Below are 14,485 nucleotides of genomic sequence, written 5' to 3'. Positions count from 1 at the left end.
CCTCCCTCCCAGAAAAGCTCTTCTGTCATTAGTTTAAACCATCCTCTGTCAGTCTCTTCCTGACTTTATCACAGGATGCCCATTATAAAATAGACATTCTTTTTTAAAATGTTCATTTTCTGAGTCTTACAATAATGATAATATGTTTTTATTATTTGCTCCCAATTCCCTATCTCCATCGTTCACCCCATATCTTTTTCTCACGATCTTGCTGAATCTGGATATGTCCCTATCTCTCTCTTGAAAGCCTCGGCCAAGCTCACTTTGGGTCACTACCTGAAGTTCCCTTTGATCATCTTTCCTCTTTTCTCATCCAACACTTACAAAATGTACCTTTAACATGCTTCTGAAAAAAAACATACACCTCATTAACAAACAAATGCAAATGAAACAACACTGAATTACCATTTTTTGATTGATCAAATGGTCAGAGATTTTCAGAATAAAGATAATTAGTTTTTGATGTGGGAGAGGTTTCATGGAGATAGGTATTCTCATACTACTGATAGGAGTATAAATGCTTACAGCCTTTCTGAAGGACATTTCAGCAGCACTTATCAAAAGCCTCTGAAATACATGGGTGGGATTACAAACTGGTGCAGCCACTATGGAAAACACTATGGAGGTTCCTCAAAAAATTAAAAATAGAACTACCTTACGACCCAGTAATTCCACTTCTGGGCATTATCTGAAGAAATACAAAACTCTAATTTGAAAAGATACACGTATTCCTATGTTCATTGCAGCATTATTTGCAATAGCCAAGATATGGAAGCAACCTAACTACCCATCAATAGACAATTAGATAAAGAAAATGTGGTATATATATACAATGGAATATTACTCAGCTATAAAAAAAGAATGAAATCTTGCCATCTGTAACAACAGAGATGGACCTAGAAGGTATTATGTTAAGTGAAATAAGTCAGACAGAGAAAGACAAATACCATATGATTTTACTTATATGTGGAATCTAAACAACAATATAAATGAACAAATAAAACAGAAACAGACTCACAGAGAACAAACCGATGGTTGGTTGCTCAACGGGAGGTGGTGAGGGGCTGGGTAGAAGTGAAAGGAAGAAGAAGTACAGTTGGTAGTTACAAAATAGTCACGGGGATGTAAAGTACAGCATAGGGAATATAGTAAATAATGTTGTAATAACTGTGTATGGTGCCAGGTAGGTACTAGACTTATTGGGGGGATCACTTCATAAATTATATAAATGTTGACCACTATGCTATATTCCTGAAACTAATATAATATTGAATGTCAACTGTAATAGAAATAAATAGATTTTTTAAGCCTTTAAAATATATTCATACCCATTGATCCAGGAATTCTATATCTAGGAATTTATCTTGAGCTATAATTAACTAAAAAGATGCATAAAACAGGAGGGTCTATTAGAGCATGTTTATAAATAATGTACAGGTGAGGAAAATTGGAAACAATCTAATGTCCAACAGTAGGAAGTTGATTGACTCAGTACACATTCAATGGAATGACATGTAATCATTTTTAATGTTAGAGAAGTACATTTAATGATGTTGAAAAATATTTACAATGTGTGAAGTGGAAAAACCCAATTACAAAACAATAATTATAATACAATCCCATTGTAATTAAAATTGAATAGAAAAGTCTGGATATATATACGTGAAAGTGGAAATAATGGTTATCTCTGATTTTTGTTTTATATTTTGCTTACCTGTGTTTTCAAATTTTCTGCAATTATTTCTATAATTTTTAATGTCTTTAAAAAAAATCACGAATCATAAATCTCACTATAACCACTTGCCCATTTATAAGCCTTTGGTAGTTCTTCATTATCCCTAAGGTAAATTCAAACTCCTTAGTATGGCATTCAAAGCTTTTTACATTCTATGTCCTACCTTTACAGCTATCTCTAGCTATATATCCTAACTCTATACAGAACTATTTGTCATGCTCTGAAGATGCTATATAAATTGCTCTTCATGCTTTTACTTATATGTCTTTGCTTATATGTTCCCTTTGCCAGGAATGCCTTTTCCTGTTTGTCTACCTATTTAAAATCTTATTGTCTTATAAAGTACAGCTCAACTATTATTTTCTCTCTGTATATATTACTACCATGTCATTTCTTTTAAACTGTTTTATTATGACCTGTTTATATATCACTTCTGAGCTTTTTGAGGGAAGTGACCATTTCTTATTCATCTTTGTACTTCTGTTTGCCCACATATTACCTGGCATATAATTAATTCTTATGAAATGTAGGATTAATAAATAAGTGAAGCCTCTCCCTTTAGGCAATTAGTTGCTACCTCCACTGGGTTCCCATAGTACTTGTTCACAAAGAGGTACGACATTTTATTATCCTAGTTGTGTATCCCTTTCTACACCATATACTGTGCTGAGGCTTCAGGGTAGCTCTTTGAAGATAATGTCTATGACTTACTCAATTTTATAATCCTTCAAAGATAAGATACAGTTTCTGGTACACAGTAGATGTCAGATTGAATTTGAAGAACTGAATAGAAAACAGACTCCCTTTCTCAAGCATGAATTTTCCCGATTTGAAAATTTTACCCAACCAAAGTATTTCTTCTCATCTGGTAGAGCATGTGCCTACAGCCTGTGCTCGGGTTGATGCCCTACGTTCCCATGGTTATCCAAAGGAGGCCCTCAGACTCACGGTGGCCATTATCAATACTCTGAGGTTGCAGCAGCAGCGGCAGCTGGAAATCTACAAGCATCAAAAGAAAGGTACAGTGCTTAGGAGCCATCTTAACTCCTCAGGCGGAGGCTGAAGAAGATCCTCAGGGACTACAAGGTGTCATATTTAATGTTCATTAGGTTTCATGGTGTGGTAGGGGCTACGGGATTCCTGGTCATTCTACTTGCTATGTGGAATGCCTTACTTTACCTCTGTTTTTTTGTCTGTAAAATTGGAAAGCTCACTAAAATCTGATATGTGAAGACCCTTTTTAAACTATAAAGCTGCATCTAGATATGTGTGCTGCCAGCAGGGAGCCTAAATGCAGACCACAGCCATCTGTGATGGCTGATAAGCTTGTAACCAGTTCTATCAACCCAAGGCAAGAGAATGAGGAAAGCTTTATTTGAGTGTCAGGGCCAAGTCCTGAAAGAGACTGCTGAGGAGAGCCAGGCAGGGATAGAGAGCAGTTTGTCTCTACCACTCTCTAAAACTTTGACCTGCTTGTTTCCAGAACTGTTGCAGAGAGGAACCACAACCATCACAAACCTGGAAGGCTGGGTGGGCCACCCCTTGGATCCCATTGGCTGCCTTTTTCTTACTTTGACTGAGGCCTGCCGTCTGAATGATGATAGCTATCTGGAAGCGTCAGGTATGGGGGTCAGCCTAGTGCAGGCCAGACCTGCCCTTGCTTGGCAGCCCTCTCCTTCCTGCCGGATCTGTTCTACCCCTCTACCCTTCCTGTAGCCCTTTTTCCCTCTTATCCAAACTGGACCTCCTCTAAGAGGTTTCCTTAGGCTTCTCTTTCCCACCCTCCTTTCCTACCCTGTAGACTAGCCCTGACCTACTCTCACATTTCACCTTACCACCTTCTTTTGCCCCTTTCACCTCCCATGAATGCCTAAAGAGTATGATCCAAGGGAAATAATAAGGGGTAGAAGGATTTCAGAAGTCAGAGGCTAAGTCCTCAGGCGCGGTCTTGAAGTGGAAAAGAACTTCCATCAAGAGTGTGTTATCTTGTCTATGGCCATGCCACCCTGAACATGCCCGATCCCATCTGATCTTGGAAGCTAAGCAGGGTCAGGCCTCATTAGTACTTGGATGGGAGACCACCCAGGAAGACCAGGTGCCATAGATGTTTAAAAAAAAAAAAAAATGTTATTACTTGCAATTGTATAATACTCTCATGTTTCCTTTGAACTTTCTTCTTCATAATGGTTTTGTACCAATTGTATAAATGAGAAATAGAAGAGAAGTAATTTAGTAGAGTCTCAAAGTAACAAGGACTAGAGACAGAATTGATTCTTCTCTCCTTTATGTCATCACTGTATTGTATACATATATCTATTATGGTATTTAGCACACAGCATTACAACTTGTTTACAAGTGAATATATCTCATTAGGATGTCAGCTCCTTGAAAGCGGAAATTATGACTAATTTATCTTCATCATCTTAGCACTTAGTGCAATACCTCCCATCTAATAGTCTTCCATAAATATTTACCAGATGGATGAAAGGGAAAAGGAAAGAAACCAAAACCCTGGCTTTTAAACCTATGCTTTTTTCCTGAAACTTTGAACCCAAAGGTATAGCATATAAAGTAGTAATAACATAGAAGTTGCAAGTGTTATAAAAGTAATAGTAACTGGGTGGATTCAGATTCCTCTGGGTAGAGATACAAAGGGTAGCTCCAGTCCAAGCTAGGGCTGCCCTTATCTCCCCTCTGATCCCCTGATCCATATTTGGTCTGTTTCATCTGCACAGTGACACTTGGATCTGGAAAGCCTGAGGTTGCACTTGGGATTTATTCACCACTGACCTATACTTAGCTCCTTCCATACACCAGGCCCTGAGACATACCTAGGGCAATAAGATAAAGTTTTTTTCCTTTTAAGATGCTCACACTCTAGTGAAAGAGAGACACAAAAACATAACTGTTATTATATAATATGCTAGCAAAAGGTTAGTATAAGATTTTATACTTCTCCAACCAGCCCAGCCAATTCATATATTAGGAAAGAGCTAGGAATCTTTGAGGCTCTGTGTAACCTTTTTTTCATTATATTTTCCTTATTGCTCTGGGATTCTGACTCAGCTTCCCTGTGATAGCTGTTGACTAAGCTGTATCCCAAAGTGGGAGGGACTGAGGAACAGATGAATTCTACGGGGTCTGACCTAAGGAATCTGGTGACCTGTTGCCCTCAGATATAAATGAAAGCAGACCCCCTGTGTACCAGCATGTACCCGTGGCTGCAGGCTGCCCAAACAGCAGTGAGTCCTTCCTGTCATTGGCCCTGGAAGTTGCTCTGATGGGGATGGGTCAACAGAGGGTGATGCCTGAAGGCCTCTATGCACAAGACAAAGTGTGCCGCAATGAGGAACAGCTCCTGAGTCGACTCCAGGAGCTGCAGCTGGACGATGAACTAGTACAAACATTGCAGAAACAATGCATCTTACTACTAGAAGGTAAGTAGAGAGGGGCTATTACCACATTGTCTTTGTCCTGTGACTCAGGGTTCCCCTCTATAATACAGCACAGGTACAGAAACATTTTTGACATTAAAGTATACTGAAAGTTCCTGTGGCTAGCAAACATATATGGGATCCTAGGGCTCAGATCTAGGCTGGCAAGTAGAAGCATACAGAAAAACAACTAGCTGACTTATCTTCTTCCTGCAGGAGGTCCCTTCAGTGGTTTGGGAGAAGTCATTCACCGAGAGAGTGTTCCCATGCATACCTTTGCCAAGTATTTGTTCTCAGCTCTGCTGCCTCATGATCCAGACCTGTCCTATAAATTAGCCTTACGTGCCATGAGGTGGGTAGCCTTTTCCTAGCCCAGTTGCCTCCACCAAAGCAGAAGTCTTTGATGCTCTTTTTCTTTATCTCACTTTTGTCGCTTTTCCTCTTTCTATTCTATTGGACCTGCCACCAAGCCTGCCCTAAATTAGCTTAGACATTTTCATATGATCTAGCATTCCTATCTGGGATGCCTTGCTGGTGACTCACTTGGCTTCCTGGCTATACTCTTGGTGGGTCATCTTGAAGCTCCTGAGTTTTTAATAGATATGGAGCACTCAAGATCTGAGTCTCTCTGTTCTGCGGCCAGTTAGGCAGCCTGAGATGAGATTTGAGCCCTTCAATATCTCACCTGAGTCATGGTTCCCAGGAACAGGTCACCATCTGCATCTGGGGGAGGTAGAAATAAGTCTTTCTATACCAAGACTTGAGCTATAGGCATCTTGTTTCTAAACTAGAGTAGGATCCTTGGTTCAGGCAAGTGGACCTCAAAGATATAGCAGACCACACAGAAGAATTTTAGTCAGACCATAAGGCTGAGAGGGCCCCTCACTTCAATTAGAAAAGAACTGCTAAGGAGTCCTTGATATATGTCTTATACTTTTAAAAATAGTCTTATGGCTCTTGAACTGCTTTTCAAATCTATTTGCAGTAAGGACTATTCAGCTTGAGTTCTACAAGTGCCCAGGCACTTACCTCATACAGAGTACAATATCCTAGGTTTTAAAATTTTCCAAGTTCTTAGTTAACCCTTTTCTGCCCATTTACTCCCTGCAAAGAGTAAGCTTCTCTAAGATGGCTCAGAATGGCAGGAGTCTGGATGGTGGCTGATGACTCTCCCTGGGTCTTCTAGGTTACCTGTTCTAGAAAACTCAACTTCTGCAGGCGACACTTCCCACCCTCACCATATGGTGTCTGTGGTGCCCAGCCGTTATCCTCGCTGGTTCACGCTTGGACACTTGGAATCACAGCAGTGTGAACTGGCCTCCACCATGCTGACTGCTGCCAAAGGTGAGCATAAATAGACTTTAGGCTCCAGCACTCCCACTATGCTGGCCCAGTCATGGCCCTATCAGGGTCTTGGCCTGGAGTTTCCTGAACAAGAGAAGCTGTTCATCCTCCCTTGACCTCTTAGACTGATAGGGATCCTCTCTTTGATTGCTGCCATGAGAATGAGCCCCTGGGTCCAGTCCAAAGTTGTGCCCTAGTTACTAATTATAGGATCCTGAGTACATAGAATGAGATCATCTTTAAGGTAACTTCTAAATCTATACTTTCATATGATAAAGTCACTTTACCTTTCCAAGCCTCAGATTCAAAATCTATAAAATGGGGATCACTGTCAATAACCTATCAGCCTCCCGGGGCCATTGGAAGAGCCAATGAAGTGATGACTAAGATGGAGCTGCATATCTCTTTATAGATATGACAATTTGTGATTTTTCCAGCGTCCTCATGAAAAGACAGGGAGCCCAAAGTGACTCTCAGGCTTTCAAGCTCACATACTTCCTGTTAACTATGGAGGTTTCACTACAAAGAGAAATGAAAATAAGCCCTTGAGAAGCTATAATAAAATACTAGCTACCCATGGACTGTGAGTATTTTTCTGATACCTGGAAACTACACAGATTTTTTAAAGCATTTTTTTATTAAAAATAACTTTGTTGCATCTTCTTATTGCTCAAAAAATTCATGTTCATTATAGAAAAGATAAAAGATACAGATAAATCAATATAAAAATTATCAATAAACCAATAGAAAAACTGAACAAGAGATATAATCAGGCAGTTCATAGGAAAAGAAAGATACAAATGACTTTTAAACAATTAAGATGCCTGGCTTCGCTTGAGAAATACAAATTAAAATTACCTGGAGATAACATTTTTAACCAATCTTATTAGGTAAAATCAATAAATTTGATAATAGGCATCTGTGTGGGGAGTGGTGGTGGCAGTAGCCTGGCATGGAATGTCAGATTCAGAGCAGGATAAGGATGACTGCAAATTCGAGATACTCAATGAACCTCAAGCACAAGAAACGTGAAAAAAGTCACGTCATAATGAAATTGCTTGAAACCAGTGATAAAAGAGAAACAAAAGCAACTAGAGAAAAAAAGACACATTACTTATAAAGGACAAAAGATAAAGATGAGATCAAGTTTCTCATTAAGCCAGAAGACAGTGAAAAAAGTATTTTAAAGTATTTTTTAAAAAACTGTCAACCTAGAATTCTATACCAGTGAAAATATCTTTCAAAAACAAAGGTGAAATAAAAACTTTTTCAGAGAACCACAATTGAATTAGAAATCAATAATAAAAAATTATATGGAAAAATCCACCAAATTTTTATAAATTAAACTACACACTTCCCTATAGCTCACTGGATAAAAGGAGACAAAGAGTACAAGAAAATAAGAAAATGTTTAAAACTGAAAATAAAAACACAACATATCAAAATTTGTGGAATGCAGCTAAAACTTATCTAGAAGGAAATTTTTAGCACTAAATACCTATATCTGAAAAGAAGAAAGGTTTCAAATCAGTGATCTCAGCTTCCACCTTAAAGAACCAAAAAAAAAAAAAAAAGAAGAGCAAATGAAACCCAAAGCGAGCAGAAGTATTAGTAAATATCAAAACATAAATCAATGAAATAGAATATAGAAAAACAGTAAAGAAAATCAGTGAAACCAAAAGCTGGCTCTTTGAAAAGAAAATAAAATTGAAATCTGTCCAGATAAGCAAGAAGAAAAGAGAGAAGACAAAAATTACCAATATAAAGGCATCACAACAAATTCTAGAGACATTAAAATGATAACAAGGGAATATTGTGAACAATTGTATGCCAATAACATAAATGAGATGAACTAATTCCTTGAAAGACAAAACTACCAAAGCTCACTCAAGAATAGATAAAAATGAGCTAGGCATATACTCAAAAGAATTGAAAACATGGACTCAAACAGCTACTTGTACACCGATGTTCATAGCAATACTATTCACAGTAACCAAAACTTGTCTATCAACAGATGAATGAATAAAGAAACTATGATTTATATAGTCAATGGACTATTATTAAGGCATAAATAAAGAATGAAATTCTGATATATGCTACGACATAGATGAACCTTGAAAACATTATGTTGAGTGAAATAAGCCAGACACAAAAGGACAAATATTGTATGATTCTACTTATAAGAGGTACTTACAATAGCTACAGTGAAAAACATCAATGGATAGTGGGCGAACATTTGGTGAGGAACAGGATGTTGTCATAGTCTCACAGTATCTCTCCATAATATACTTATCAATCATAAAGGAAAAAGATATAACTCTACTGTAGAGTACAGAAACCTGGCAGATAGCACTTTGATAAAATGACCACAGTTGATGCTCATAAATTCATAGAAACAGAAAGTAGAAGAGAAATTCATAGAAACAGTAGAGAGGCTGGAGAAATGACTTGTTTAATGAGTATAGATTTTCTGTTTGGGATGATGAAAAAGTTCTGGAACTGCATAGTGGTGATGGTTGTACAACATTGTGAATATACTTACTGTCACTGAATTGTACCCTTAAATGGTTGAAATGGTATATTATTATATATGTATATTTTACCATAATGAAAAAGTAAATGGAAATTAATTTCAAAGAAATTGAATTTATGAATTGAATTTGTAGTTAAAAACCTTTCCACAAACAAAATTACAGGCCTAGATAGCTTCACTGATAAAGCCTGCCAAACATTGAAGGAACACATAATAATTCTATACAAACTTTTCCAGAAAATGGAAGAGGAGGAAATATTTTCCAACTCAATCTGTGAAGCATTACCCTGATACCAAAACCAAAAAAAAATCATAAGAAAAACTACAAACTAATACCCTCAGGAGCATAAGTGCAAAAATTCATAATAAAAATTTTAGCAGAATAAATCCAATAATATATAAAAAAGGATAATACATCATGATCAAGTAGGGTTTACTCCAGGAATGTCAGGTTGGTTTAACACTCAAAAATTGATTACTTAATTCACCATACTTATAGAGTGAAAAGGAAAACACATATGGTCATCTCAATAATACAGAAAAAGCATTTGGTAAAATCTAACATTCCTAATAAAAACAATAAAACTGTCAACAAACTAAGAATATAAGGGAACATCCTCAACATGATTAAGAGCATCTATAATACAGCTACTCTTATACTTAATGGTAAGAGATTGAATCCTTTCTTCCTAACATCAGGAAAAAGGTAAAAATGTTTGCTTTCACCACTTCTATCCAACATTATACTCGTGGTTCTAAGCCAGTGCAATAAGACAATGAAGAGAAACAAAAGAACAAAAGATAGCCAGATTAGAAAGGAAAAAGTAAAACTGTCTTTATTCTCTGATGACGTGGCCATCTATGTAGAAAATCATCTGAAATGTCCAAGAAGCTATTAGAACTAATAATGAGTCTAGCAGGGTTATAGGCTATAAGGTTGATATACACAGTCAGTATACCAGCAGTGAACAATCAGATACTGAAATTTTTAAATTACCATTATAATAGCATCAAGAAAATATTAAATACTTGAAAATAAATGTGACAAAAGGTGTGCAAGACCTATACAGTGAAAATCATATTACTGAGAGAAATTTAAAAAGACCTAAATAAGTGGAAAGACATACTGCATTCATGGATTGGAAGACAGTATTGTTAAGATGTTGATTCTCTACAAATTGATGTATAGATGCAATACAATCCCATTCAAAATTCCAGCAGGCTTTTTCTGGGTAGAAATTGATCACCTGATTCTAAAATTCATAGGGAAATGTAGAGGACTTGAAATAGCCAAAAACAACTTTGCAAAAGAAAAAGTGATAGAACTAACACTACTTGATTTTCAAGACTCATTATAAAGCTATACTATAGTAAGTAATAACAGGGTTATTGGTGTAAAGATAGATAAATGGATCAATGAAAAAAATATAGAGTCCCAAAGTAGACCCACACACGTGGCCAATTTGTTTCAATAAAAGGGCAAAGCCCATTCAGTTAAGAAAAATGATAGTCTTTTCAAAAATGATACAACATAAAAATTAACATAATGAATTGCAGACCTAAATATAATAGCTAAAAGTATAAAATATTTTAAAGAAAACATAGGACAAAATGATTTTCATTTTTAGTTAGGCAAAGATTTCTTATCTATAACACTGAAAGCACAATCCATAACAGAAAAAAATGATAAATTGGACTTACCAAAATCAAGAACTTCTGCTCTATGAAAGTCATTACTGAGAATGAAAACATAAGCCACAGACTAGGAGAAATATTTGCAAATCACACATCTCATAAAGGACTTGCATCCAGAATATGTAAAGAACTCTCAAAATTCAGTGATAAGAAAATGAACGACCCATTTTTCCAAGTGAGCGAAGATAGGAGACACTCTACCAAAGAAGCTATTCTGTTGAAAAATAAGCACATGAAAAGATGCTCAATATCATTTGTCCCTAGGGAAATGGATATTAAAAACACAATAAGAGAACAGATAAATTTTAAAAAACAAAAAACTGACCATAGCAAGGACTGGCAAAGATATGGAGCAACTGGAGCTCTCATACACTGTAAGTAGGAACATAAGTGGCACAAACACTTTGGGAATCAAGCAATTTTTTTAAATTTTTATATTTTTATTTTTTTCAATTATGGTTGGCATACAATATTATAATAGTTTCAGGTGTATAACACAATGATTACACATTTATATAACTTGCAAAGTAATCACCTTGATAAATCTAGTACCCATCAGACCCATACATAGTTATTATAACAATACTGACCATATTCTCACATGCTATACTATACACCCCATGACTGTTTTGTAACTACCAATTTATGTGTCTTAATCCCTTCCCCCCTTCACCCAGGAGCCTCCCCTACCCCAATCCAGCAACCATCAAAATGTTCTCTGTATCTACGAGCTTGTTTCTGTTGTTTGTTTATCCTGTTCTCTAGATTCCACATACAAGTGAAATTATATGGTATTTGCCTTTCTCTGTCTTACTTACTCCACTCAGCATAATGCCCTCTAGGTCCATTCATGTTGTTACAGATGGCAAGATTTGATTCTTTTTTATGGCAGAGTAACATTCCACTGTATATATGTAACACCTCTTCTTTATCCATTCATCCACTAACAGACACCCAGGTTGCCTCCATATCTTGGCTATTAGAAATAATGCTGCAATGAACATGCACATGGATGCACATGTCCTTTCAAAGTACTGTTTTAGGTTTCTTTGGATAAATACCCAGAAGTGATCACTGGGTCCTTCTTTGTCTCTTGTCATAGCTTTTATTTTAAAGTCTGTTTTGTCTGGTATTAGTATTGGTACCCCAGCTTTTTTTTTTTTCCATTTTAATGAAATATCTTTTCCATCCCTTTACTTTCACTCTGTGTATGTATGTCTTTCAATCTGATGTGAATCTCTTGTAGATAGCATATCTAAGGGTTTTGTTTTTTTATCCATTCTGCCACCCTATGTCTTTCGATTAGAGCATTTAATCCATTTACATTTAAACTAATTGTTGCTAGGTATGTAGTTATTGCCACTTAATTATTCATTGTATATGTGTATGAATGTGTGTATGTGTGTGTGTGTGTATGTATGTATGTATGTATGTATGTATGTATGTATGTATGTATGTATTTGTCTTCTGAAAGAAGTCTCTTTAACATTTCTTATAATACCGGTTTGGTGGTGATGAACTCCTTTAGCTTTTGGTCTGGGAAACTCTTTATCTGTCTTTTGATTCTGATAGTTTTGCTGGGTAATCTTGGTTGTAGGTCCTTACTTTTCATCACTTTGGATATTTCCTGCCAATCCCTTCTGGTATGCAAAGATTTTGTTTAGAAATCAGCTGACAATCTTATGGGGAGCTCCCTCGTGGGTAACTAACTGCTTTTCGCTTGCTGCTTTTTAAGATTCTTTGTCTTTTGGTATTTTAATTATGTCTTGGTGTGGGCCTCTTTGTATTCATTTGGGACTCTGTGCTTCCTGGTCTTGTATACCTGTTTCCTTCACCAGGTTCGGGAAGTTTTCTGTCTTTATTTCTACAAATAGGTGTTCAGTTCCTTGCTTATTCTCTTCTCCTGGTACCCCTATGATGCAAATGTTGGAGTGCTTGATGTTGTCCCAGAGGCCCCATAACTATCCTCATATTTTTGGATTTTTTTTTCTTTTTGCTGTTCTGATTTAGTGTTTTCTGATATATGATTTGCAAATATTTTTCCAATTAAGTAGGTTACTTTTCATTTTGTTTATGGTTTCCTTTGCTGTGCAGAAACTTTTCATTTGATGTAGTCCTATGTGTTTATTTTTGCTTTTGTTGTTTTTACTTTTGGTGCCAAATTAAAAAATCATTGTCAAAACCTGTATCAAGAAGCTTACCCTACGTTTATGATTTCTGGTCTTATGGTAAGTCTTTAATACATTAAAGACTTACATTTTAAACTAATTAGTGTGTATGTGATAAGATAGTGGTCCAGGTTCATTCTTTTGCATGTGGTTATCCAGTTTTCCCAACATCATTTATTGAAGAGACTCTCCTTACCCTATTATATATTCTTGGCTCTTTTGTCATATAGTTATTGACCATATATGTATGGCTTTATTTCTGGGCTCTGTGTTTCTTCCTTTGATCCATGTGTCTGTTTTTATGCCTATATCATATTGTTTTAATTACCATAGCTTTATAATATAGTTTGAAATCAGGGAACATTATGTCTGCAGCCTTATTCTTCTTTCTCAAGATTGCTTTGTCTATTCAGGTTCTTTTGTGGTTCCATACAAATTTTAGGATTGTTTGCTCTATTTCTGTGAAAAACGACTTTAGAATTTTGAATTTTGAGAGGGATTGCATTGAGTGTGTAGATTCTTTTGGGTAGTATGGACATTTTAACAATAGTAATTCTTTCAATCCATAAGCATGGATTTTCATTTATTTGCTTCTTCAATTTATTTGCTTCTTCAATTTTTTCCCATAATGTCTTGCAGTTTTCATTATACAGGTGTTTCACCTCCTAGGTTAAATTTATTCCTAGGTTTTTTATGCAATCATATATGGAATTGTTTTCTTCACTTCTCTTTTTGATAGTTTGTTATTAATGTCTATAAATGCAATAGATTTTTGTGTATTGATTTTGTATCTTGAAACATTACTGAATTAATTTATAATTCTAACAGTTTTTGATGGAGTCTTTAGGATTTTCTATATTATTATCATGTCATCTGCAAATAGTGACAGCTTTAGTTCTTCCTTTCCAATTTAAATGCCTTTTATTTCTTTTTCTTACCTAATTACTCTGGCTAGAACTTCCAATATTATGTTGAATAAAAGTGGCAAGAGTGAGCATCCTTGCCTTGTTCCTAAACTTGGAGGAAAAGCTTTCAGCTTTTCATCATTGAGTATGATGTTAGCCTTTATGTTAAAGTATGTTCCCTTATACCTGTTTCTTTGAGAGTTTTTATCATAAATGGACGTTGAATTTTGTCAAATGCTTTTTCTGCATCTATTAAGAAGATCATACGATATTCATTCTTCATTTTGTAAATGTGTATTCCATTCGCTGATTTGCATATGTTGAACTAACCTTGCATCACTGGAATATATCCTACTTGATCAAGGTGCATGACCCTTTTAATGTATTATTGAATTAATTTGCTAATATCTATTTTTTAAATTATTTATTTTTATGGTGACACTGGTTAACAAAATCCAGTAAGTTTTAGCTGTACGCTTTAACAGTAAGACATATATATATTTACACTGTGTATTCACCTCCCTTAGTTAGATTTCTTTCTATCACCACATATTTGACCCCCTTAACTCTGTCTACCTTCCCCCTTCTCCACTCCTTACCTTCTGGTAACCACTAGTCTATAGTCTATGTCCATGAGTCTGTGTTTGTCCTGTTCCTTTGTTGTTTTTAGG

The 14,485-nt window shown here is 35.9% G+C and overlaps 1 protein-coding gene and 1 pseudogene across 1 annotated transcript in view; both read left to right on the top strand.

The window, feature by feature from the left end:
- ZSWIM5 (zinc finger SWIM-type containing 5) overlaps nucleotides 1-14,485 on the top strand; it is a 149,405-nt gene that overhangs the window by 119,062 nt on the left and 15,858 nt on the right. The window contains exons 7-11 of the mRNA XM_039884300.1: nucleotides 2,608-2,754; nucleotides 3,219-3,356; nucleotides 4,912-5,172; nucleotides 5,386-5,521; nucleotides 6,356-6,513. Of these exons, the coding sequence (XP_039740234.1) occupies nucleotides 2,608-2,754; nucleotides 3,219-3,356; nucleotides 4,912-5,172; nucleotides 5,386-5,521; nucleotides 6,356-6,513 (840 nt within the window). The remainder of the gene's footprint in view (nucleotides 1-2,607; nucleotides 2,755-3,218; nucleotides 3,357-4,911; nucleotides 5,173-5,385; nucleotides 5,522-6,355; nucleotides 6,514-14,485) is intronic.
- LOC120581554 (uncharacterized) lies at nucleotides 3,724-3,842 on the top strand (annotated as a pseudogene).

The sequence above is a fragment of the Pteropus medius genome, unplaced genomic scaffold, assembly GCF_902729225.1.
Source record: "Pteropus medius unplaced genomic scaffold, Ma_sr-lr_union100, whole genome shotgun sequence".
Classification (NCBI taxonomy): domain Eukaryota; kingdom Metazoa; phylum Chordata; class Mammalia; order Chiroptera; family Pteropodidae; genus Pteropus; species Pteropus medius.
This window is presented reverse-complemented; position numbering and strand designations above follow the sequence as displayed.